This window comes from Miscanthus floridulus, chromosome 8 (assembly GCF_019320115.1).
Source record: "Miscanthus floridulus cultivar M001 chromosome 8, ASM1932011v1, whole genome shotgun sequence".
Classification (NCBI taxonomy): Eukaryota; Viridiplantae; Streptophyta; class Magnoliopsida; order Poales; family Poaceae; genus Miscanthus; species Miscanthus floridulus.
This window is the reverse complement of record NC_089587.1, coordinates 207497353-207524819: the sequence shown is the minus strand read 5'-3', so window position 1 is coordinate 207524819 and position 27467 is coordinate 207497353. Positions and strand designations below refer to the sequence as shown.

The window sequence follows — 27467 nt, the reverse complement described above, 5'->3', positions numbered from 1 at the left end:
GACCGGCGGTCAATGTTGGAGACAATGGCTTTGAACTCAAACCAGCTCTCATCAACATGGTGCAAGCCAGCCAGTTTTATGGAAAGGCACATGAAGATACGAGTGCTCATCTCCAACATTTCTTGGAGAACTGCATCACTTTCACCATCAAAGGAATTACTAGAGATGCCATATTACTTTGCCTCTTCCCATTCTCACTCTTGGGGAAGGTTAAGCAATGGTTGTATGCCAACAAAGATAGAAACACTACATAGGATAATTGCTCCACTGCCTTCCTAGCAAAATTCTTTCCCACAGGCAAGACCAATGCTCTACGTGGGAGAATTTTAAATTTCCAACAACAACATGATGAATCTATCCCTGAGGCATGGGAACGCTTTCAAGATTATATTTCAGAATGTCCTCATCATGGGATAGAGAATTGGCTACTCATGTAGATGTTCTACCAAGGGTTGACCAATAGTACCCATGAGAACATGGATGCTGCTGCTGGAGGTGCTTTCCTGTCACTCACAGTCCTAGGTACAACAGCTCTCATAGAGAAGATGGCCTCCAACCAAGGTTGGAATAAAGAACGTCTTTAGACCCGCAAGAGAGGTGGAGGTATGCATCAACTCAAGGAGGTAGACATGATGTCTGCCAAGATGGATCTACTGCTAAAGAAGCTTGAAGACCAAGCCATAGAGAAGCAAGAAGTCATGCACATTTATGATTCCCACATGACATGTGAAGAGTGTGGAAACACTGGGCATTTAGGGAACAACTACCCTGAAATTCACGAGGATGTGAACTTCATCAACAACAACTATCGGCCTCAACAGAATCAAGGATGGAATCAGCAACAAAGGCCAAACTACTAAGATAATTACCAAGGTAACTATTAAGGTAATAATAATTTCAATAATCAACCACCCTTGAGAGAGTTAATTTCTAGCCAAGCTAAAATAATGGAGAGTTTATCTAGAAAGTTAGCTTCTAATGATAAAATTCTAGAAAACATAAACAATAAAATGGATAGCTTCTTCTCTGCCATTAAAAACTAGCATAGCTTTAATAAAATGATAGAATCACAAATAGCTTAGCTGGTGGTTATTGTTCCTCTGACCGACAAAGGTAAGATTCTAGGACAACCAGAAGATTTAGAAACTACAAATCTTGTTGATATTCATAATGCAGCATACTACTATATACAACCGTTAGCTGGAGGATGGATAGAGTATTCCTTGCCAAAGAAAAAAGGTGATCCAGGAAGACCTGTCATCCCCATCGCCATTGGACCTCATATTTTCCAAGAAGCTATTTGTGACTTCGGCGCAAGTATCAACATCATGCCTAAGGTAATATATGATAAAATTAATGGAGATACTTTGTTGTACATAAATATGTGTTTGCAGCTTGCAAATCAGTCACTCTGCTACCCCAAGGGAATTCTTGAAGACATCTGTGTATGAGTGGGACAATCATATGTACTCGTAGACTTCATGGTTTTGGAAACAGGTGGAGATGCAAGGGCACCCATCATCCTGGGCTGACCCTTCCTGAACACCATGAAAGCCACCATCTACGCGGACAGTGCCAAAATATGTTTCACAATTAAGGATAAAAAAGAGTTTTCTTTCAAGAATCGCATCTTGCAATCTCCTGGTCATCCATAGACGTCGTACCTGCCCAAAGAGACAACAATAAGCAAGAAGAAAACCAACAGAAGAAGGAGGAAGAACAAGGCCAAGCAGCCACAAGAAGAATCAGTCAACATGATCAACACACTCTGATCAAAGTACGACCACCTACTCGCTTCACCATACCTTATCAAGAAGGACGATCCAGGCATACCCGTGATCGAGTGTACAATTGGGCAAAGAATATTCCACAAGACCTTCTGTGACATTAGGTCAGGTGTCAATATAATGTCCAAGGTAACATATGAATATTTATTTGGTGATGAACCTTTGTTCCCTACATATATGCCTTTGTAGATGGAGGACAAATCGATACGATTTCCAGAGGGAATAAATAAAGATGTCATAGTAAGAATACATGATCATTATGCTCCTGCCGACTTCATGGTCCTAGACATGGGATAAGAAGAAGACGTACCTATCATCCCTAGAAGACCGTTCCTCAACACCACAAACACAATCATCTATGTCGGATCTGGACAAGTCCACTTGCAATTCCCTGGAGAAAAGGTGCACTGTTATTTCAATAGTTATACCACTTATGAACTGCTAAAGAAGACCTGCTATAGGAGGAGATGTCAATCATCCCAACACCAAAGGACTCAACCCCCAAAGAATAAATGGGAAGAAGATGAAGAACTTGAAAAAGTTGTAAAAGATGATCCTACTCTACCAAAATCGAGTTCACAGACCAAGCAAGTGTGGAAGGAAATGGTAACAACATCAAGGTCACCATCACAAGAGGTGCAGCCATTAAGGTCTCCATCTCTGAGTCCGACAGATGCACCCAAGGAATGAACAAGACTGGAGAATGTCATGTCCGAAGGACTTAAAAATCCAAACCCTCGCCAAGAGGTAAAAGTTGGTAGTTATCCATATTTACTTTTCTTGCATTGCATGAATTATTTCACTTTAGCATATTTACTTTTCTGCATTAGTATTAGTAAAAGAAAATAAAAGGTTTATTGTTGCATTTTAAAATCCTAAAGCCCCATGTGAATAATTCCTCAGAGTGTAAAGACTCGCAAGGATATTTACCATGGTGGCATAAAAATAAAAATACCATGCATACGTATTTTCTTTTCTACATATCATAAATAAGAAAATCCAAAAGTATTAGGTAAACATCCTGCTAAAATTTTGCCAATACAAAAATATTTCTAAACCTCAAGAATAACTAATCTTAGGACGGCTGACCGCTAACCCCTTATCCTAATTCATTCCACGAGTTTTGGTGTTCTTGTTGGTATTTTGTAGGATGGTCAAGAGCAAGTTCACCCGGTTGACTTCGTCTCGCTCCACCTTTGGACGAGAAGGACACCCGATGGTAAGGCTGCTCTAAGAAGGACCACGATAATATCCAGCTTGGGGGAGGAGCATCCCCATGTATCAAGCTAAGTATTTCTTTCCTTTTACTATGAGTTTGCTTCATGCTAAAAAAGAGAGATGAATAATTAAAAACAAAATAAAAATTTATCTTTGTGTTAAAAATATATTAAGTATTGTGTGATCTAAAAAATGATGAAAACAAAATAAAAATGTGTGTCTAGTTTTAAGTTTGTTCTTAAAAGCTAAAATAAAAAGGACTCTAAAGATGATCTCTTAAAATGGAAATGATGAATAGTTGCTCTGTTGTAATTCCTTTTAAGTACCTAGTTTTCAGTCTTGAATTCTCCTAAGTTTTGGATAAGACTGTTTTGATATAAGAATTTATTCTGAACTTGAAACTCATGGGTAGCATATGCTTGAACTAAGTCTAGGTAATTGATGGATATGATATGAGAAGGTCTGGGCTACTGTTTATCTTGTTCTAAGTGATACTAAAGTTCTAGAGATTTATCTTTTTAAAAACATAAAAATGTTTCATGATGAGTTCTTGTATGACAAAGCTTGAATTCCTACCAGAGCTATATATGATATTTACACTAGGAAAACTTCCACTCATATGTGCTGCTTGTTTTGCATTTAGTTTAGTCAACCTTTGTTAACCCTTCTGAGAGGTTTGTCATGCTCTTAAAATCAAGATCACATACACACCACCCACATATGCACTACTCCTACACTAGGGGTAGGCGCAAAAACATGCCATTCCATCTAGATCCGCTCAAAAATGTTTTACTCCTACACTGGGAGTGAACACTAAGAATATGCCTATTAGGTTGTGCATCCACCAAATAAATGCTCTAAGTTCTTGTTGCTATCTCTCAAAAGTTTTGTTGCAAAAGAAAGAAGCATGGGGCTATGCAAAAGTTATTCATAAAAAAAGAGTTGAAAAAAATGGACAAGTGTTCGAGATATCTAAAACAATGGATACTCGAATGTCCACCTGAAAAAAAGAGAAGAGATGAATAAGATAGCCCATGTTCTCTTGCAAAGTTGTTTCTAAATTCTAAAAGAGAGATATGTTTTCAAGGAGCATAGTAGAATTAGGTTAGCCACATATATATCCACCATATATAACCACCATACATCTATACACATGCACATCTTGATTTGATTGTACGACTCAACTCTCTTTAGATCCATGGTTTGACTTTGTAATATATGTATTGCAAGTATGCTCTTTCATACTTTCTCCACTCCTATGAGCTCCACATAAGCCTTAGTTGTAGGAAGAGAAAGGCACAACATCTTTATTGCCTTAGTGAGGATCCACAAATACCACATATATTAAGAGATTTGAGAGTGCCATACAATGAAAGCTCTGAGTTTTATTTTGACAATCCATAAAAACTCTGGAATAATAGTTGAGCAAAGAACTTGAGACATAGTGCTTGACATGATCATTCTGTCTTTCAATTGCTCAAGACCCAAGTGAAGGCTAAGAAGCCCCATGGTTGAAGGTAATACGTGTAAGTTTGAAAGTTAGACAAGTTTATTCTAATCCGGAGGAGAATTCTTGTTTGAACAAATATGTACTTTTAAGGAGTGAAAATATTGATGCAACTCCTAATCCATTTGCTAAGTTTAGCATTGCTTAGGGATGAGCAAAGGTTAAGCTTGGGGGAGTTTGTTGATGGTAGTTAGCGAACATTATAAACTGTCAATGTAACATGTATAAGGGCATGAATATAATCACCAACATAGGTTTAGGGGTTTAAACTAATAAATTCCACGAGTTTAAGTGAATCTGTATTTTCTGCAGGGTTTATCCAGAAAACCATCAATGTGGACCTAGATGTCAGAATTAATTGCGCTTAATCATCGGATAAACAGCTCTAGAAGGTTCTAGAGGACACCACACCGAAGCGAAGGGCGAGGGGCTGCCAAGTGGGATTGGCCGGTCCCACTTGCAGGCCGATCGGTCTGGGGCCCCACCTGTTAGCCTCCATCTCATTATGTCGGTTCTCCACCACCTTCTAGATTGCATCTACGTCGTTTATTCAAGTCGATTTGATCCGAGGGCTTAGAATTGACACTCTGGCCAATATATACCATCCCCTACCCCTCTCCCTCAGGCATTGTATTCAATCAAGAGAAGATAGAAACCCTAATCATCCTTAGAGCTCCACCATATTCTAGGGCATAGCTAGCTAGGCTAGATCTAGAGGGAGGCAAGCTTTGCTTGGATTTTCGATCTTGTCAAGAGCGTGGCTTGGTATAGCTTTTGTATCTCCTCTCGTTTGTATCTCTCATTACTTTTATATGTTTGCTACAATTGTTATAACACGGGGTGAGTGGTCGACATTGTGTAAGCATGATGCTTATACGTTGTTTACCTGTGGATGTACCCTTTATTCTGGGCCATGTGGTAGATCGTGGATGTGACACTCATGTTGAGTCCTTTGTAGTTCACTCCTCGAATATGGGACAACTAGGATGCGGTTATGAAGAAAGACAAGCTATGTTCTTAATCTTCCTTAGTAATATCCCTTATATGTAGAAATAAAGTTTATCTTAGCCATGACTACTAGGTGTAATTGCACTAATCAACGTATGCTTTGACTTGTAATTAAGAATGACTTAGGAATTATTCCTCTAATATTCTACTTAGCCATGCTAATGCCATAGAAAGGAGTACTTTGAGTGATCAATGATTAGTTATTATTTACCATTCATATATATTTATCTCTTGACTTACCCCTGTTGTGAGTAGAAGTAGGTTATGGTTAATCTCTCCATCATACATATGAGTTATCAATATATTCCAACTGCCCGTCCTTCCCTATGGTAAAAATATAAATAACGATACCTAGAATACTCCTGGGTAAAGTGCTACAATAGTATATTATATGTGCGCTTGTAGATTCCTTTCATATATATATATATATATATATATATATATATATATATATATATATATATTCTTTCTAGTCACATGCAATATTAAAGTACTTCTTAGTGTCATTCAAGAAGTGGCACTAGGTAGTACCAACAAGCATTTCTGGCACCATCACTAGGGATGACAACTTAGTAAAAGATGCTAAGGAATGTCAACAACATAGGGTGACTACTTAAAACAAGTGACACGTTAATAAATACCAACACTGACCGAACGCGCCAGTCGCATTGACCGGATGCAGCAGCCCCAATGTCTGGTTGCTAGATGGAGGCCACGTGCCCTCGTGTTCAAGCTCCTCCTCTTGATCCCAATGGTCAACAGACAACGCGCCAACGGTTAAGTCGAGACCAGACGTAGCCGAGTAGGATCAGACGCACCAGCGCCGTGTCCACTCGCACACGCACCCACACAAACAATGCCAACACCAGACGCACCACTGCCTGACCTGACACTTGTAGGGTCGAGATGGCAGACTAGAGGGGGATGAATAGTTCTTTCTAAAATTAATCGCACCGGCTAACCAAAACAAATTCGAAATTAAAACTAACGGTCTAGCCAAGACTACACCCCTCTATCTAAATTCTCTAGCACCTTACAAAGATACTAATTAAGCAACTAAGGTGTCGAGCTAGCTAGAGCTCACCTAACCAATTCTAGAGCAAGGTCACACAAACCTCTGCACTAGTACTTTAGCAATCGGGGAGCTCCTACACATGTTAGTGATGCAAAAGCACAAAACTCCTAAGCTCACTAGCAATGCTCAATAACAAGGCTACACAAGCTAAATTAGAGAGCGCAAATCACTTAGCTACACAAACTAAACAATGTGACTAACAAGGTTACACAAACCAAATTAGTCACGCAAGGGAGCTACTTCTATACTACACAAGCAAGAAGGTAACTAGCAAGCTACATAAGCTAATTAATTACAAGAGCAACTACACAAGCACAATGTAAATGAAAGTAAATACAAGCTTGTGTAAGGGGATTACAAACCAACAGGATGAACAAAGTTGACACAATGATTTTTATCTCGAGGTTCATTTGGTTGCCACCAAGCTAGTCCCCGTTGTGTTGACCGCTCACTTGGTGGTTTGGCCGCTAATTGGCATCACCCGCCAAGCCCACACATTGGGCACCGCAAGAACCTACCCACAAGTGAGGGTAGCTCAATGACATGCTCCATTAGAGTTGCTCTTCATGGCTCCCACAGGGCGAGCATAATACCCCTCACAATCTCTTCTCTAGAGCATCGCACAATTTTCCTTGTGTGCTTCGACGGAGACCACCACCAAGCCATCTAGGAGGTGGCAACCTCCAAAAGTAACAAGCACCACTGGCTTGCAACTCGATCACCTAGTGCCACTCTATACACTTTCATAATGCAATCGCACTAGAATCGCACTACACTCAATCGGATGATCACTATCAAGCGTATGTAAGTTAGAGGGCTCCCAAGGACACCTACATAAGCCACCAAGGCTTAAGGGTGCTGAGCAACCAGCCCAAGGCTGAGCTCCACCTCTATTTATAGCCCCAAAGCCAAATAGAGCCGTTGGAGCCTTGGATCACATTTCTACGCGATCATCGGATAGCAACGTGCGGGCACCCGACATAGGGTGGTGGTGCCCAATGGTCAAATTGCAACAAAAAATAGCCGTTGGGACCCTAGCACCAGACATAGGGGGGCGGTGCACTGCCCTAGGGGTGGCGGTGCCCCCCAACGAGTTTCCCCCTCTCTGGAAAAAAGGGGCGGTGCCACACTACCATGGTCATCGGACAGTCTAGTGACACAAACTTGCTCCAAATCAATTTCCACCACCTCAAGCCTGTAGACCATTTCATTAGCTTTCCTAAAAGTCCAAGATCATCAAAATCAGAGTTCAAATCTAAGCGTTATACCCAAAATACAAAAGGATGGTGCTGTTGAAATGGTCACGTTGCAGGGGGTGGCGGTGCACCACCCTAGGGGGGGCGGTGCCACTGCTCTAGGGTGTTTGGTGCACACTAGAAAGGGTGGTGTTAGACCATAGCCAAGTCGTACCATCTTTTAAGCAAGGGTTGAGCAATCAGAACCATTTTACCATCTTTCATCTTCCAGTTTTTACTACGGTGCTAGACCATAGCCAAGTCATACCGTCTCATGGAAACGGCGATTCATGAATCAATGTATCCCAGCTGGGTACCCCGAAACACATGCCCTATTTGTATCCCAGGCACAAACAAGACCAACCTATTCCACTCCTGTCAAGGGGTCTAGGTCCCTATCCAAACTTGGACTCCAAGCCCCCATGCTTGAGAGCCGGTCTCAATATGGTGCTTAGACCTCCACCTTTCCCCGCCTCCAATCAGTCGGTCCGGAAAGAGCTGGAACCCATGACAAAAGTGTAACGAGCCTTCTCGTACCCATAAGCAAGTATGTGCTTAGGATAATAAGTCTGTAACTTGACTACCATCCACAGTAACGGACGACCCTTAATCGACACGAACAGGGAAAACAGTATAACCAAGCTAAGCCCCGTTGGCTATGGGACACAACCTGTTACACCCACCAATACCCATACCATATCCCTGCCCTGTCTTCATTTTTCCTTTCATTATTTTATCACGAGAGTAAATATAATAATCACTTATTGTGAGTAACGACAGGTTACTCATGCTACCGAAAACCTAAGCATAGCATCTACTCGAACCTGCACTAGTAAGACTCATAGGACAGATATATCCATGCGTGTGGTTTTCATAAAATTTCTATAACGTAAATGCACATCACATATATATTCAGTGATTATAAAAAATAAGGGTTATGCATTGGGGCTTGCCTTGGGCAGGCGCGGTGTCAGTTGAGTCGGTCAGTGGCGGCTCCGGGACCTCATCCTGCACAAGAATCTCCTCATCGTACTCCTCGATGATCTCCTCGAACTCGTGATCGTCGGTGGTCACGATCTCCGCCAACTCGTTTTCTACATACATGCGATGATGATGCAACACTTAGCATTTAGGCAACAACAACTCTTAAACTAAGAATACGCATACTAAGCTACTAAGCTAGCTCTAATGACTAAGGTACTAAGCTAACTATCATCTTCATCAAGCAAGGTGTTGGATTCAACTAACAAACCCTTAGCTTGGCAAATTAAGGATATATCTTTATTGATACTAGTGATCTAATGTATATTGAAACAAAGAGCATTTAACTACCATAATGCTTAGTCTATTCTAAGGCTATAAAAATTACAGTGAGCATATGATAATACAATGAAACTACCATAAAAATTTTAGGACTAAAGCTATCACCAATTTACCACAAAAATTCCTACAATATTTAACCTAATAATATTGAGCACTCTCAAATGATTTAATAGCTCCTGGTATCAACATGTATATATATGAACTAAATACACTAACAGATAGAGCACAATTTTAGGAACCTAACAAAATTTGTTTCACAATTTTTGGACACCTACATGATTTTATATTAATTGCCAAAGATCAGCTTAGAAATTAAATTAAAAACTATTTCTAATTCCTTATGAAAAAGAAAGACGAATTCTCCCACGCGGCCCACGCGACACAGCGCGCGCACGCGCGCAACGGCTCGTGGGCGTGGCTCGACGGCGGCAGAGAGATGAGAAACAGAGAGAGGACGGTGGGGTACGACTGGTGGCTCGGCGTGTGCGCGCCTTGGCTGGATGTGGTTGGCGTGACCGTAGAGACCCATGTCCAGGCGCTAGCAGACAGGCGTGCACGTTCACGACCGACGTGTCCTGCGTGCCGCAGTGCCATCAATGATAAGGTGACGACGAGCCCAGCCACGTGCGCGCGGCAGAGGCGGCATCGCACTGGGTCGGCAGCGGCGTAGAGATGCAGAGGGAGGCACGGACATGATGGCGAGGCGACGGCACCGGCAGTGGCTGTGTCGCGGCATGGGGAGGGTTGACAGTGCAGCAGCACTGCCTGGCTGCGTAAGCAGCGGCGGCGGCTCCACGCGCTAGGAGCCAGCAGCGGCCAGGCCACAGCCTGGCCAGAGCAGCTGTGGCCGACCATGCGCGGCAGCTCGCGTGCGTGTGGGACAGCCAGCGTGGCGACGCCGAGGGCCCGAGCATGGTGACCTCACCCACGCGGCCAACCAGCCCGAGACCGTGTCGTGCACGAATTTTAAATTGCCTATAAAAACTAAACAATTGTTTCTGAACCTTAACCATCTTCACTATGCTCAAGATGGCATATGAGGCTACCAAACCGAGCTAACACATGATACATTTTCTTAATCCAATTTCACAAAATAAATTACCAAACATGGCATTGTCTAACTATCAACATACTTGAAAATATTCTAAGTCTTTTGAGCTGAACTTGATTCTAATTTGCATTTCTTGACTATTAGAAATGTTTGTTAGCAATGTTATTTTTCTACAGCAAGTATTTTATTGTCATCTACAAAGTTCATATTTCAATCTTTATTTAAGCGCCACATATATGTTCTATAGCATTTTTGTTCAATAAAAATTAGTTTTAAACCCTACTTGATATACATGAGCTACTGAATTAACTTTCGTTTAACATTTTTATTAGTCATTTTAGGTTACAAGAAATTGATCTACACACTTTATTACATGCACTAACATATAAACATGATGCTTATGATATATTTTAGTAAATGATTTAGGGTGTAACACTGAGGGTGTTACAAAAGTGTCGCCCTTAGTGTAATAGGCCGACGTGTAGCACCTCTCGGTAGCCAGGGATCCTCCCAAATCCGAATCTGTACCCCATCTCCTACTCTCCATATAATACCTCTCCTCAACGCTTTGATTCCTCGGACTATGCTTCTCCATGAATAGGATATACTTGGACCTTCACCAGCCTCCATAAGTCTCCCATTCTGACAATGCTTAGCCATCAATAACTGGGCACATAGAGAATCAGGAGCCATCACCAGCTCTTGATTATTCTATTAACTTATAAGGCATCACGTTGTACTATTTGTTTGGTCATCACATTTTCCAATAATTTGATCTAATTTTCTATAAACGTTTTATTTGATTATTCTATTAACTTATAACAAGGCGCGCCACATTCTTCTCGTTTAAAGAAAACTCATGCGGGACCAGCTCGATGCCTCAACCAAACACGGTTGGAAACTTGGAACTACTAGATCATCAGTCTGCTCCATCGGTCCCTAGTCTCGGACGGTTCCTTCTCGTCGCGTGTTCGCCGGCGACGAGGGCAGGTGGGCCGGTCCCCTTCCCGGTCCCTTCCCATCCCCCTCCTTCTCTTCTGTAGAGTTTCCCTAGAGGAATAAGTGCCCGAATGAGTGTTTTGAGGACTCTCCTCCTCACTGTCGTCATCTTGGAGGTGGGCGAGCTCGCCGCGGTCATGGTGACTGACGAAAGCTTCCTCTAGATCGACGAGGTGAGTACTACAATAAAGCCCTTCTCTTCTTCTCATGTGCTTCGCCCTCCCCTGCTCCCTGGATTTCTAGGCGGCATGGTGCCGCTTCGATCCAGATCGAGCAAGGGTAGAGGCATGCCTGGCGACAACTTCAACAGCAGTGTCGACAAGGTCACCTACAACACCAACACAAGGAGGCGGTTGGCAGGGATTCGAGTGCCTCGGGTCCTCGTGTCCCTAGGCGAGCGGATCCTGCAGGTCGGAGGCGTGGAACGCGCGCATCGGCGCGCCTTCTCGGCCTTCTTCGTCTCCAGCGCCTGTGTCCATGGAGGCCGGGGTCGGCTGCATCTCCCGAGCGGTGGAGGTTGCGCCGGCCTTCGTGTCCATAGTGGGGACCATTGCGGCGGTGCCGTTCGCTGCTGCAGGTTCCTACGTCCGTCCCGTCTTCGACTTCCTCGGCGCTTCCGATCCGTTCGGTGCGGGTGCGGCCTACCTGCTACGCTATGGGGTCCATCTTCTGAGGGCTAGGCCCCACCAGTGCAACGTGTATCACATGGAGGAGGCTACGCTTTCATGGGCGGTTCCATGCCCATTGGAGAGGCATAGTTGACGTCACGTGGTGGCCATCTCTTGCTCCGTGGGTCTGCCAGGCACAGCAAGTTTATATTCTCTGTCAATCTATTTTTTTTATTTGTACACATGGAAGTGGTAACACAGCCATTGGTGCGGGTTAACCGCCGATGTCAGTTGAAGCTGGTCCTCGGATTTTTTTTCTTTTGCATCGGTGGCTATGGATCCATATTCTTGACTCCAGTGAAGCGTCCATCCTATCTACGATTCAAGACTATTTGTCCTCGAAGACACAGGCTGATTAGACAGTCGAGGGGAGCGCCGGTTGTTCTATCAGAGTACGAAAACGAGAACCCTCGATATTTCTATCGTGGCCACTTCTCGTGGACCATGTGGCCTCGACGGGCCCCGCGCCCCGACGGAAGTATTACTTATGTCTACATAAGCAATTCAGAGTAGCTTTAAGGCCCTGTTTGTTTCAGCTTTTCTGAGTCTCGCTTATAAGCATAGTTATTGGAACCGGACCGGAGATCGAACCGGCGAGGCCGTCGGTTCATTGGTTCACTGGTCCAACCGTTTCGAACCGATTGAACCGCCGGTTCAATTGTTTTGGACCGGACAAATCGAACCGGTCAAAAATAGTTTGAACCGGTATATATATATAATTATATATGCTATAATTAATAATTGACGGATGCTAAACAACATAAATTTAATTGCACAACTATAAGGTTTATACATATGTATATATAAAATGACATGTTCTTAGTCTTTCATCCAGTGTTCTCTATATAATAGGCTAAATATTTAGCCAGTCAATTTTTTTCAAAAAAAAGCCAGTCAGAATGCAGCTTTGCTTCGCTTTTCCATGAAAGAAATGTAGGTTCTATCTTTATGAACTTCCTAACTAGATTGTGGGTCTTTATCCCTGTAAAAAATAGATAATGGATCATCAAGTTAGTACCATTTCATGCAGCAGTTCAGAGTTTCAGACTGCAAGACTGATAGCAATGCACACCAAGCTCAGACTGATAGCTATGTACACCAAGTTCAGAATCATAGCATACCCTGATCAAGGATCCAGTAAACTTCTGCATTACGGACCAGTAAATACTAAAAAAAGACTAAACAACTGCAGTACTGATCAAGGATCCAGTAACTGAAACTCAAATAGCTAACAACATTTTTAGACAAATAATGCATCCAGTAACTAAAACTGAAAACTGAAGAAGGCAAAGGATGACAATGTTCAGAGCATACATGAATCTGAGAAAAAAAAGATCTGGTAGTAGTTCACACTTTCAGAACTACAACAGTTACTGGATGACAGAAAGTGGAGATGACAGGAACTAGAGATTGCATAGTTTCAGCACTACAGGAACTGGAGATTACCAAGTCCCCAGCAACATTGGCACATTTACCAAATCTACAGCAACATAACCTACTTGTCCCCTATATAACTGGATGACAGCATGACTAATAGCATGACTGGTAGATGGTACTCAATCAAAATTCAGGGGATCCCATTCATCTTCAAGTGCATCATCACTTGGTCCACCAACATCAAGTGCAATACCATCGTAATCAAATAGATCTTCCTCTCTTTCCAGGTTCCGAATGTCCTGAATCTCGTCACTTTCTTCCATGGCATCAGCCTCAACAACATCCAAGTCTAGCACCAATTCTAATTTTTTTTATCAATATAGATATGATGTTAAATGAGAAAAAAAATATATGTATGTTGAACTGATTTCACAATTGACAAGAGACATTACCATCACTGCATTGTATACTTAGTGCGGACAGTTCACTACGAAAGGCGTTTAGCTCTTCCGAGTTAAGGTGAGGTGGATTGTCCTCTAAGATCCAAGCTTCATTTCCCTTTCCAATTTGTTCCAAACTTATTGGGTCATAATTTCTTGTACTAAATTTGGACCTAATGTTCAAATAGTTCAAACAAGAAAACAATGAGGACTATTATCCAATTGACATTAATATTTGACAGTAACCAACAATCCTAAAGTGAGGTTGCTACCTACAGCTAATATTATTTTCAAGTTACAGAATAGACTAGCGGCTAGCTGTGCAAGTTTCAGTCCAATAGACAATATCATTTTCAGGTTAAAGAACAAGCTAGCAGATAGCTGTGAATGAATGTAAGGAACTAGAGAAGGGGTACCTTTGACGCAATCTCAGGTTACAATGAACATACACAATATCATTTAGCCTTTGATGCTCTAATCTGTTTCTTTTTTTGGAGTGCACATGCTCAAAGTAGCTCCAGCTCCTCTCACATCCAGAAGCACTGCAAGTTTGGCTCAACACACGCAGGGCAAGCTTCTGTAAATTTGGTGCGCTGCAACCATAAGTTTGCCACCACTCATCTGTGTGACAAAACAGAAGTTAGTGATGCTGAAATAAACTAAAAAAGTAAAAAACAGCAATCTAGAAGTAGTAGTGAAGTTACCAGCAAGCATGACCGAGCGATCATTTATAGCAGTTGAACGCCCAAAATCACCTTCTCCATTCCTAAAAATCTTCATTTCTTTTGTCAAAGCACTTCTAAGGGCAGCATCTTTGCCAGCATATCTCTCTATGACATCAAGAACTCCAGAAGTAGTAAACTTGTACTTCTCTCTTAGTTCAATATTGTACTGGTTATTAGGATTGAACCAAAAGCCAGCAGCATGGAGATTCTTATCAAAGTGCTTATCCCACCGTGCATCTATGTATTCCAAGAAAGGCTTTGCTAACTCTTTCTTTCGCTGAAATCTCTTCACAATTTCATCTCTTGCAGCATGGAATGCTGCAAATAGATAGCCCATTGCAGGTCTCTCATCGCTGTCCGCTATTCTCAGCACCTGAACTAGTGGTTCTGATAATTGGCAAACAATAGCACAATTTTTCCAGAACTTTTGGTCTAGCACAGCTTTGGTGAACTTTTTGGCTTTTGGTTCCTTATAATATGCACAGGTTGTCCACTCATTGGAGATAACCATTGCATGCAGTTCAGCTTTGTGCTTATATATGCTTTGCAAAGCAATAAAATTAGTAGCAAAACGAGTTTGGGTTGGGCGGAGAATCTCATGACCTTTAGTGAACTTCCTCATTAGATACAATGGGAAGCAATGGTTATAGAGATATTTTGTAATGCCTGATGCATGAGCTACAGTAGTCTTCACTAAATCCTCCTTACCAAAGTCAGACAATATCAAATTCAAACAATGGGCAGCACAAGGGGACCAAGAAATGGATGGGAACTCATCTTCTAACCTTCTACCAGCAGCAACCATGTTTGAGGCATTATCAGTGACAAAATGAACCACATGCTCAGGCCCAACAAAATTTACTACATCTTTGAATAATCTAAACAAGAAATCTGTAGTTTTGGAGCTATCAGTGGCATCAACTGACTTTAGAAAAACAGTACCTTTGGGACAGTACACCAAGAAGTTGATGAGGGTCCTTCTCTTTCTGTCAGTCCACCCATCAGCCATAATAGTGCAACCAGTTTCCCTCCAAGTTCTACGGAAACCATCAACAAAATTCCTAGTTTTCGCAACACATTTTGCAAGCAATGGACCACGCAGCTGATTAAAGTTTGGCCCCTTGTATCCAGAACCATATGCACACACAGCATCAATCATCGGCTGGAAAAAAATGGAATTACTTGCATTAAAGGAAATAGATGCATCAAGAAACCATCTTGTCATGCACAAATCTGTCTTCTCCTTGACTGCTTCTCCTTGAAGAACACTCTTAATTGTTGGTTGATCCCCTAGGCCAGTTCTAGGCTTGAAGTACTTGCCAACACTAGGAGTAGCAGCATGTCTTTTTTTTCCTTTGTTTGCTGCAGGTGCAGCAGCAACACGCTGGGAAGGGGCTGTAGGTGCATTAGCAACAGAGACTTCAACAACGTCATCTTGTTCTCCAGGTTCTGGCCCATATGCATTCCATTCCTCATAGTCCTGTTGTGCCTTCTTTTTCTTTTCTTTCCAATCTTCAATGTTTTGAAACATTGCATGCTCAACCTCAGGATCCACCTTTTTACATGGCGCCACATTACCTGGGTATTTGGCTAAATGCTCCTTAAAACGATGGATCCCTCCTCCTACAAATACATCATTACAGAACATGCATTTGATCTTCTTTTTTCCTCCTTCAGTGAACTGTGTACAATATCCCCATGCTGGATCAGATTTCCTTCTTGTCTTTACTTCTACGGATGCCTCTTGAGTAGAAGGTGTTGAATTCCGATTACTGTCAACCGGAGTTGGAGTGTCCGAAGAATCCACTGTGTGCAAAAGAAAATATATATGAGTGCATGGATAACCTTACGTTTCTATGACATTAATCAATAATCATAGCCATGTTTCTATTCTATCAGTCAATTAACAAAGCAATGTAGGCCATATATCTTACTGAATATATCTAAAAAATCTTACTAAATATATCTAACAAATCTTATTGAAATCATATAAAAAATCTCACTAGACAAATACCAAATAAATGCAGGCCATATAGTGTCGTGGAGTGGAGGTGCTGTCATCTAATAAACGCAGACAAATACTAGACAAGCTCACCATTAGCGGCCATGTCGTGGAGTGGACGTGCTGTCTGGAAGCCGGAGATTGAAAAAGCAGAACAGGAATCTGGATCCGCCCGGCGCCCGCCGCTCGTTGTCCTTGGCTCCTTGCCCGCCGCTGCAGGTGCAGTGCACTGCAGTATCTGCCCGCCGAGGCGGCTCCTTGTCTGTCGTTCGGTTACTAATAAATTAAATGACCAGACAACATGAGCAATAAAGTACCAAATTTCCAACCAAATTAAAGAGGACATGACCATCGGTAGCTGTAGTTAACAGGAAACTTGGGTTGAAAAGAAATGCCTGATTCAGTAGTAGGTTTTAGTATTGATGTTAAATATATCTGAAACAAAGTAGGGAGTTCGCAGGGAAAGTAAACATGACATGAGGCAGCACGGGTCAATTTGCAATTGGTTTGAGGCTGATGAACAACATCCATACAGTGCAATCAACAATGTACAGGCAGCATAACTAATTGATGAATCGAATGAAATATGCCAACAGCGATGTACAAAACTACAAACTAACTGCACTTTTAGAATGAAATCTTGCTGGCTGAATTGATGGTGGCCTAGGTGGGAGGGCGACTGAGGATGGGAGACCACGCTAGCAAAGTCAGCCACCGGAAATCCGGAATACCGAACAGTCAAATAGTGCGGTGACAGCGGCCGGCCGCCGGAAGCGCACGACGCAGGGCATGGATCCGCATCCTCGGGGAAATTTACAAACAAATGACTAGCATGTAGACGCGGCACGAGCAACTCTCTTAAAGTCTTAAGTCTTAACAGCAGCTGAGAAGAGCAGCGCAAAGGAGAGAAGGATTCCTCCTCTCTTTCTTGGAAGAGAAGCGTACCTATGTGTCGGTCATCGGAGCAACGGAGACATGAGGCGACGATGGGGATCTGCTCTGTTGTGTTGCTGTTGGGCGATGGAGAAAACGGCGACGGGCGGATGGGCACTCTGGCGGCGCAGGTGGGAGCGGAGCTCGCCTGACGCGGTGGGCGCTGCGGGTAGGGGAGAGACCCCGAGTGACGGAGCCCCCAGCTACGCGCGCGCCGCTTCCAGGAGGAGCAGAGCCGCCGCCGCCGCCGCCCAAAATGACCGCGAAAAGGATAAGAGTGAATTTTTTTCCCTCCCTCAGCCAGCAAACAACCCTAAAGGACTCATTTTTACCGATGTACATCAATGCCCCTACGTAGATAAGGTTCTGCTGAGTGCACAGAGGATAACTTTGGAAAAAAATCAAAAACCCACCGGTTCGTATGGAACCGCCCGGTTCACCGGTTTGATGAAAAACCGGCCGGTTCAACCGGTTTATAGCGGTCCGATTGCACAGACGGTCTTTGAACTGAACCGGACCGGTGTAGGCTCTGGTTCGGTCTTTTACCGGTCCGACCGCCGGTCCGGTCCGGTCCAAATAACTAGGCTTATAAGCTGAGCAGGCTTATCTGATAAGTCACGATCTGGAGAATCTGCTCTCTGAATAAGCTGGGTATTTGGTTGTCCTGATTATTTCTGGTAGATTATCTGTCCTGGATGTAAATTGACCTATGTACCCCTAAGGCTGATGATACCTCTTTTGGTTCGTCACAATAATCTGAAGACAATGGTGGGAATATTTTTAAAGTTTGAGATAGCAATATGGTTCCATTAAGTTGCAATGTACAATAATAGTCGAAAATAACATCCATTTGGGTAATGTAATTGCTACAAAATACTCAAGTTTCTAACCATGAATCACCCAACCAACGCATTAGCAATAGCATCACGGAAAGCACACATATTCATATCATCCGCTAACTGAACAAATTGATTCATCATTCCAGCCAACCAACTGTGTTAGGAGCCTAGGACAGCACAAATCCCAGTCCAAAGACACTGCAACTGAACAAATAACCCTAAGTTATACTACCAAAACACAAAGAGCTCTAGTAACATTCAACAGATAAGCCATATAATACAAATAGTAAGGGAGGATAGGCATGCCATTAACAAAATGAAGCAAAGATGTACATACTGCTAACAATAAAAAAAACAGAATGCAGCAGAATACTAAATAGATGCATGGCTAGCCCCGTTCGGCTTGCTGAAACTTGACTGAAATGGGCTGAAAACACTGTTCTGGCTGAAATGTTGTGAGAGAAAAACACTATTTCGACTGAAAAAAGAAGCCGAATAAGTCGGATTTAAGGTAAGTCGAACGGGGCTGTAGCAGAAAATTAAACAATAGCATGGCAGGTCGGACAGAATGTATGCCTCAAGAGTTAAGTTCATAAGGAAACTTCACACATCTAATTGATTCATCATTCCTTGCCAATGAACTATTCTATGAAAACACAAAAGCAGCAGTGCACCGATATCGACAATGGGCACTTATACAAGTGTCGCATAATGCAGAACACTAATCAGTGGACTGGCAGTTCAGACTGAATGTATGCCTCAAAAGTTAAGCTCATAAGGTAAGTTCGCACATCTAATTGGTTCATCACTCCTGCCAACCCACTGCACTGAATGCAATTGAAACAAGCGATATTGGATTGTCACAAGTGGACGCAAAGGACTGAAACGGAAAATGTCCCACCCGTGAAAATCAACTGCTGGAGCACCTAATCACCTTGCTGTACGGCAGCCGGCGCCCTTGCTGTAGATCCAAAGAAGGGGATGGGAGGGCCACCGGCGCACTGGCTGGAGCACCGGCGGAGGGGGAGGGGAGGGGAGCCGGCACAATGCCTGGAGATCCGAAGGAGGGGAGGGGACGGCTGCCGGCGCACTGGCTGGAGCACCGGCCGGAGGGGAATGGGAGGCGGCGGGGAGGGAGCGAACGGGGGAGGGAGAGAGCACGGGACCGCTCGGGTCTTGAGGGAGGGGCACGGAGAGGAAAAGCCTTCGCGATTTCGGAAAAGCGGGGCCTTGCTCGTGATTTCGGATATGTTACGGGCGACCAGAGATCGCAGAAGCGCGTTCGCTTTTTGGCCCTGATCGCAGGGCGTTTATGCGAGATTATTTGCTTATTGAGCTTAGAAGCTGAGTAAACGCTGTCCCAAACAGGGCCTAACTTACCTGTGCTCTGAGAAATTCTTTTCTCACACCGGTATAATGTGTTTTAACGTTATATATTAAAAGTTGTTGTAAAAAAACCCAATTGGATTCCGTGTTTAAAAAAATCCATTCCGCCTATAACGACTTCACGCGCACTGGGAGGCGGAGTGTCGGAGTGAGTTTCCATTCCGCGTTACCCTTCTAAAAAAATCCATTCCGTAGTGGTAGGCGGAGTGGACAGAGTGACAGATATTTCACTTCTCGCACCTGCAGACTTCAGTTGTTAAATAGTCGAGCCGTTCTTAAAAAAGAAGAAGAAGAAGAAGAAGAAGACGTCGAGCCGTTGACCTGCGATCTGCGGAGTCGTTAGCATCCATGGCTGGTGTCGGGGAAGCGCTGGTGTCCGTAGTGCTCAAGGAGGTGTTGCGCAACCTGGGATCTGCTGTCGGGGAGCAGATCAAGGCGCGATGGAAGCTAGAGCAAGACATGGAGTACATCAAGTGCACGCTGGTGGTAGTGCAAGCGGTACTCAAGGATGCCGAGAGGCGGTCCGTGAGGGAGGAACCGGTCAGGCTGTGGCTCAAAATGCTCAAGAATGCCGCCTACGACATATCCGATATGCTCGATGAATTTGAAATCAAATTGTCACAGGTAGATCTTCTCTTGCGTGTGCTCTAAAAAACATAGACTTCTTCGTAATAGCACCAATTACAGTCCTGTGTCCTGAACTACTGCAGCAATCATCTTCATATGTTTTTGTTACCTCTTTCATTTAGGCATATACTACTGTGCAAGATGCTTAGACATGGCCACATGGGTGCTTGAAGAGAGACGATGTTAGTCACATCATTGAGCACTTGTACAAAAGTTAATCTCTCTGATGGAACCAATTGTTAGATAGGTTCAACACGTTGTTATATAACATTGTGTAGGTTATTTGGTAATACTAAGACTGTCTGCTGACAAGCTGTGCATCAGTTATTTAGGAACTTCGTTCGTTTTTTTCCCTTTTAAAACCTGTTTCAATTTAATTCCATATTGAACAGGGGACAATCTCTAGCTTTGTTGCAAAGTTTTCTATGGGTAAAAAGCTGAAGAATATGAGAGAAAAGCTAGCAAACATAGCAGCACAGAGGACACAGTTCGGATTCATGCTAGACGCCTGTTCAACAGACGAGGAAGAGATCAAGAAGAGACAAACAACATCAAAGATCAATAGAGCAACTATTGTTGGAAGGCACAAAGAGAAGGAGGAAATTGTAACATTGTTAAACTTAGATGATGAAAAAGAAACACTGGTAATCCCTATCTTCGGGTTTGGGGGTATTGGTAAAACCATATTAGCTAAATTGGTTTTCAATGATGACCGGATGCAAAGTTTCGATTTGAGAGCATGGGTTTTTGTGTCTCCACATTTTGATCTAAGAATGATTGGGAAGAGTATAATTTCACAGATCAAAGGGAAGGTTGACTGTTTAGATGATCTACAGGCAGTAAGTAATTGTCTTGAAGAGACACTGGATGGTAAAAGTTGCTTGATTGTTTTGGATGACCTATGGGAAAGCAATTGCTTTCGGTTGGGTGAATTAATGTTGATGTTAAGCAGCTTTAAGAAGGAAAGTATGGTTAGGGTGATTGTAACAACACGGAATGAAGAAGTTGCAAGGAACATAGGTACAGTCGCTCCATACAAGCTGAAGCCACTGTCTGATGATTATTGTTGGGCATTGTTCAGACAGATTGCTTTTCAATCTGGTTGCACTTTAGGAGAAGGCGATACGGATGCGCTGGAAAGCATAGGGCAGACAATTGCAAAGAAGTGTAAAGGAGTGCCATTAGCAGCTCAAGCTCTTGGGTTCATGCTGCGCACTAAAGATGTCTGGGAGTGGGAAAATATGAGAGATAGTGAGATTTGGGAGGGACCATCCACAGATGATGTGCTTCCATCGCTGAAACTTAGTTATTACCATATGCCTCCTTACTTGAAACTATGCTTTTCCTATTGCTCAGTGTTTCCTAAAGGTTGTGAAATACATAGGGATAATCTAATCCAACAGTGGATATCCCTTGGGTTCATTCATTCCAGTTCTAGGAAGGATTTAACACTCGAGAAGATTGGAGAAAACTACGTGAATGAACTTTTGGGAATGTCCTTTCTCCAATACTCTAGGATAACATCCTTGGTGAGTCAAAAAATATACCTAAGTAATCTAATCCTTATCTTGTATTAAATATTTTCAGTGACCTTTTAGGATACGTCTAATTAATATACTCTGAATATTTCAGATTACGGAGGACACAAAGAATTGTATGCTGCTTAGCATGCACGACCTAATTCATGATCTTGCAAGATCTGTTATGGATGATGAGCTACTACTCATGGATGGAAAAAAGGACTACGATTCTGAATATGGCAATTACCGGTATGCATTAGTAGTCAATTGCCCAAGGCAAACAGCTTCATGCAGTGATGTTCCTGCTAAGTTAAGAGCTTTGCATGTTTTTGATTGTGGTGAAATTCCGATGTCTTTGTATAGTAAATCCTTGCGTGTACTAGATTTAAGCAAGTGCTCCAATGGGAACCTACCAGCTTATATTGGCAAATTGAAGCAATTGAGGTATCTTTCTGCTGTTGGCATGCAACATGAACAGATTCCTGAGCACGTCACTGGCCTTTCAAACCTGATCTATTTGAACCTAAGTGGGTCTCCAAAAATTTCAAAGCTGCCAGACTCAGTAAACAAACTCAGAAGCTTGCTACATCTGGACCTGTCTGGATGCTGTGAGCTTTGTTCATTACCAGAATCATTCAGTGACCTGCAGAACCTCACACATTTGGACCTGGCACATTGTTCTGCTCTTTATTCTTTGCCGAAGTCTTTCGGGAGGCTAAGTGAACTTCACTATTTGAACCTGTCATGTTGCTTTAAACTAAATCTACTGGTTGGCATGGAGAATATATGTTGTGTTACTAGCCTACAGTATCTAAACCTGTCCCGTTGTCCAAGTCTCATCTATCTACCTGAATCTGTAAGCAATCTAAAGAATCTCCAGACTTTAGATCTCTCAGGATGTCAGTGGATAGAGAATTTTCCACAAAGTTTATGTGAAATTACCAGCCTCAAATTTCTGCTAATACAAGGATGTTCGCCCTGGTTGCAAAAGCGTGTCAGGGAGTCTCAGTTCAAAAATGATATTCTGACATTGCCCAAGTTTATTGTTCAAAGAGCAATGTTTGGGAAGTGTAGCAATATTTCACGGCTACAATCTGTATATCCAGCTGAACTAGAAATTGAGTGCCTTGAAAATGTGACATGTATTGAAGAAATTGGTGCAGTAAATTTGGCAGCTAAATCAACACTATACAATTTGACAATGGCATGGACACCTGCAGTTGAACGCTTTGTGGAGGATGAAGCATTGCTGCAAAATTTACAGCCTCCTGAAAGTCTAGTTACTTTGAAACTGCAAAGCTACATGGCAACTTCCTTTTCTGGATGGATGATAGACTTGGCGTCTTGTCTACCAGATCTTGTTCGCATTGAGATGGTAGATTTACCCAGATGCGAACATTTACCACCGTTTGGCCAATTACAAAATTTGGAGCAGCTGATTCTGAAGAGAATGCCTATCCTCAGGAAACTGGGAGTGGATATTTGTGGTGGCAATGGAGCATTTAAAAAACTAAGAGAGCTTACCTTGGCTAATCTTGGTAACCTCGAGGAGTGGGTCACCAAAGTTTCAGCAAAGGGTGAGTTTATGTTCCCTAGCCTTTACAAGTTGGAAATCTGTCATTGCCCTAAGTTAAGGTTGAAGCCATGCCTTCCTAGGGCAAATGAATGGAGAATAGAAGCAAGTGATGAAGTTGTAGCAAGTCAATATGATGCAGCCTCATCATCCTCTTTGATGCTATCAAAACTGCATGTTAGAAGTTGCCGACTTCTGCCCAGCAAATGGGCACTGCTTCAATTTATCCCCACTCTTGAGGTATTGGAAATCTCAAATTACCACGGGCCGACATTGCCAGAAGGCATTCGTTTTCTGGTATCACTCCGATCACTGCAGATAGATGGCTGTCATAGTGTGGAGCTATCAGAAGAACTGAGAATCCTGTCATCACTGCAGGAACTCATTATTTCTGGCTGCACTAGACTTAGGACTCTGCCTGAATACGTACTGACATTTACTGCTCTGAAGAAATTGGAAATCAATGATAATGACGCATTGCAAAGATGGTTCAGGGGCCATTATAACTGGATCAGGCATAGCGACATAAAAGATAAGGTAACTTTAGGCACTCACTAGCCAGTATTAAGTTAGTTCTGTCGAAGCTCTATTTTCTTTTACTGGTGGAGGAATAGCATAAAGCATTCATGGTTGCTACTCCATGTGACCGGTACTTTTTCATTTAGCATTGCTTGTGTCCCAAACTGAGGAAGCCATCTTCTAACAGTGGGTATTGTGCTAATATTAGTATAAATACGGCACAACTTTAAAATCAGATGTTCATTTGATTGAATTGAGACTAGAGTTCTAACACGATTGGTGTCTCCAGATTTATTTTGATGGCAAGTTGATGAAACATTCACCCGAGGATGACCGCAAAGCCAACATCTGGGAGGGAAGCAATAGCCCTGCAGATACAAAAGAATGGGGTCAAGATGAAGATCTCGAATATTTTACCATGTATGGATATGGTGAATCATCACGGGCGGGGCGCTGAACTTGATGGAATACTCTTGAGACAGTTTTGCATGAATGTCGCATACCTGCTACACTCGAGGTAAGAGATTTATCTGTCCGACAGATCTTTTGGTACTAAATCTATTAGATTTCATAGAACATCACATGTATATCGTGTGAGCGCGGCGGCCCCTTGTTCCCGTCCCCGGTCTTCTTCTTCCCAGTCTCGGCCTTATCTCCCATCCGTCGCTCTCTCCCCCTTCTCTCTATTTCTATCCCATCTCTCTCAGCTGCTGGGAGCGAGGGGTGCAGCTCTGGTGGAGGTGGCGAGTTAGAGCGCGTAGGGAGGAACAACCTCCTTGGATCCATGGCGTGGAGGTGCCATTAGCTCGCTAGGATCCCGGCGGCCCCAGGCAGTCGGACTCTCCACTCGCGATGAGAAGCGGTGGCTTGCCTGTCTTCAGATGCATTTAGGCGTCGTGGATGTGTCGTGTAGTTGAAGGGGTTGCGTTCGTCTTCGGCGAGTCGTCCTCAACTCCGAGAGATCTAGCAGCGAGGAGCACAACGACAGGCTCTGGATCTCAACGTTTGCCAGGTGAGCTGCAGGTTTTTGCACTGCGAGGAAATCGTTTCTTATGGATTTCCGACTTCTCTCATCCAACTTTATAGATTGGATTGTTATAATTCTAGTTCCGCCTCTGCTACCGCATCCAGGATTTCACAACGATGAACAAGATTAGTGCAGTGTTCTAACACCTCCTTGAGTTTGTGCCTTCATAATTTATTTATTTTTTGGCGAAGTTCATAATTTATTTGGGTGCCGCAATATTCAAATGAGATGTATGCCACAAAGTTCAGTAGAGGCTCAATAAGTCTAATGAGTTGCAGCCTGTTCGCTTGCTCGTAAACGATCGTGAATTTCCAACCGGGAATAGTGTTTTTCTCTCACACCAAACCAGCCAGCAGTAAATAATCCACGATACGATACGGCCTCCCGAACAGGCCGCATCTGTGCAACTATTTCATACAGAGGAGTGAGGTCAATCGTACTGCCAGATGGACTAAAGAGATTGGTTATAAGTGAATATTATCTTATGATTGTCATGTTGATTACGTATGAGCCATAGAGTATTCACAATTAATAATAACCCTAGACATAACTAGAAATCTCTTCTCATGGTGAGATGTATGCTAATACACATCATACTTGTGGAAAGCATGTTGTGTGTTAGCATGCCGTAACTCAAGGGTTATTATACTGAAATAATAGAGGCTAATGGTTGGAGCAGATGAGATGTATGCTAACACACAACATACTTTCCACAATGATATTTTGCATGTTTCATATCTCAGGCTTCTTGACATAACTAGAAATCTCTTCTCATGGTGTAAAGTATGCTGTGTGTTAGCATGCCCCAACTCGCCACTGGATTTGCCTTGTGGAAGCTCTCAAGAATTGGATTTTTTGTGTCAGTAATTTTAGCATAACAAAATTTTGAAAACCATATGTTGTGCTTTTTTCTGCTCAGGGAAGAGATGGTCCTACAAATATCTGCTCGTCAGAACTATTAGTTTGTAGCTCTCTGTCCTACCATGCATTAAATTATGTACTCTTGACAATGGTTACTTGTATACCATACCATAAAGGCTTAAATGAGTATAATCTAATAAATGGAATTTTTTTAAATGATCCCATTGCAAGTAACTTTTGGTTTCTTGGAAATTGATGTCTATCGAATGAAACAACACCCACGGTCACCATTTTAATCCAATTTTGGAAAAAAAAAAATCTAATATGAGAGCGGCCTTTATTATGAGCCTTGAGATTCAACCATCATATTCTTCTACATGTGTAGACTGCAGCTATTATTTGTGTAATACCTGTGCTACTGCCATTCTGTTTTTTTTTCTCCCTTTGGACATGTGGGTTACTCTTGGAAGAAATACACAGGATGTTAGAGTTGAAAATTGATTTGGGAAAAGGAGGGCAAATAGAATGTCTTACGGACCAGTAATTTATTTATTGAATATTACATCGTGCATTAAGAAATATCATTTAACATTTCCTTGGTAAATGGCTACGGCCTCAATGGTTCTTTGCAGATTATTGTAAGCCATATTTCTGTTTTTTTCTTTTCTTTTTTTGGCTTGCATCTATTTTCTATGTCATACCATGCGCTGATGTACTGTGTGTGCCAAATTGCAGGTAACTGATAGGGCTTTGACTACTTTGCTCTGATGATGATACTCGTGATTTGATTTTAAATGATCACAATGGCCATTGCTACAGGAGGCTACAGGATTATCTATGTAGATGTACCATTAATCCATTATATGCATAATGATAATAGGTTTTTATCTTTGGTCTTCTTTTTTTGTAAAACTGTTGTCAACGAGTGAATTCTTTAGTTCTTTTGGCCTTGTCTCACTCCCTGAATGTAGCTTTGTGATCTCATATGTTTTACTTACTTATCTATGGCCTTTGTAGTGTTTTACCTGTCAACTCAAGATTATAAACCGTTTATGCTTTTTTTAGGAAATTAGCCATTATGATTTTTTTTTCTGTTGATAAATGAAGCAATTCCCTGATGGACCTGCTAAAATTCAAGTTGCGGAAGAGAAGTCACGGTAGGGCGCCCTTTTGGGCGCCTGATGTTCTAGCCTCTTAAAAGATATTTGGCCACGCGCTCGCACCATATTTGGCCACGTCGCCCGCTGGCCGTTGGATCCGACGAGCAAGCAACGTAGTCCGTCGTCCTCCGTCCGATGCGGTAGCGATTCAGGTCTTTGCCCGATTCTCTCATCCGATGGCTCGCGAAGTTTCTTGGGCCCTTGGCCCGTCGTGCTCCCTGGGAGAGCGGGCGGCAGCGAGGGCACGGCGACCGGCGAGGAGACGCGGTCGCCCAGCGTGGCACAGGCGCCGCCGCCAAGCACCCCGTGCTCTCTAGACGCGAGCGCAGCGGCGGTGGCCGAAGCTCCTCTGTGTGAGGCGAAGAGCGAGGCCACTGCCGAGTCACAGCAAGAGACACAAAAGAGCACGAAGTGCTCGTCGTCACCTTCGCCGGAGATCACGCCCACAGAGAGCTCTGCTCTCCTTCAACAAGGTAAACTCGAGCCAAATCATATACGGCTATATCTAGCTCCTTCAACTGGTTGCGCATCCCGTTTGAATGCTTCTTGATGTGGATCTGTAGCGGTTTGGTCCTTCCTTCTCTGTATGTGTTTGCTTGTTAGGACA

General features: G+C 42.9%; 2 protein-coding genes and 3 non-coding genes across 7 annotated transcripts; 1 reads left to right on the top strand and 4 right to left on the bottom strand.

The window, feature by feature from the left end:
* Nucleotides 1-306: 306 nt before the first annotated feature.
* On the bottom strand, nucleotides 307-415 carry LOC136478643 (small nucleolar RNA R71). The gene has a single exon (XR_010764363.1). It is a non-coding gene; the product is annotated as a small nucleolar RNA R71 (small nucleolar RNA).
* Nucleotides 416-13427: 13012 nt separating this feature from the next.
* LOC136470551 (uncharacterized) lies at nucleotides 13428-15572 on the bottom strand. Its single transcript, XM_066468359.1, has 5 exons — nucleotides 15356-15572; nucleotides 14393-14773; nucleotides 14105-14309; nucleotides 13701-13861; nucleotides 13428-13609 (listed from the first exon to the last, which is right to left on the bottom strand). Exons 1-5 carry the CDS (start codon nucleotides 15570-15572, stop codon nucleotides 13428-13430), a joined length of 1146 nt encoding a protein of 381 aa, XP_066324456.1.
* Nucleotides 15573-18737: 3165 nt separating this feature from the next.
* Nucleotides 18738-18826, bottom strand: LOC136478866 (small nucleolar RNA Z266). Its single transcript, XR_010764534.1, has one exon. It is a non-coding gene; the product is annotated as a small nucleolar RNA Z266 (small nucleolar RNA).
* Nucleotides 18827-18918: 92 nt separating this feature from the next.
* Nucleotides 18919-19007, bottom strand: LOC136478865 (small nucleolar RNA Z266). Its single transcript, XR_010764533.1, has one exon. It is a non-coding gene; the product is annotated as a small nucleolar RNA Z266 (small nucleolar RNA).
* An 815-nt stretch (nucleotides 19008-19822) lies between these two features.
* LOC136478048 (putative disease resistance protein RGA3) lies at nucleotides 19823-26891 on the top strand. Of its 3 annotated transcripts, none has more exons than XR_010764166.1 (5): nucleotides 19823-20197; nucleotides 20593-21729; nucleotides 21833-23830; nucleotides 24102-24329; nucleotides 26436-26891. XR_010764166.1 is itself a non-coding variant. In XM_066476369.1 (4 exons), the coding sequence occupies exons 1-4, from the start codon at nucleotides 19922-19924 to the stop codon at nucleotides 24267-24269; spliced, it is 3579 nt and encodes a 1192-aa protein (XP_066332466.1). In that variant the 5' UTR covers nucleotides 19823-19921; the 3' UTR covers nucleotides 24270-26891. The 3 variants fall into 3 exon arrangements, 1 of the variants encoding a protein (XP_066332466.1); XR_010764168.1 differs by having other exon boundaries at nucleotides 24102-24824; XM_066476369.1 differs by having other exon boundaries at nucleotides 24102-26891.
* The last annotated feature ends 576 nt before the right edge of the window (nucleotides 26892-27467 follow it).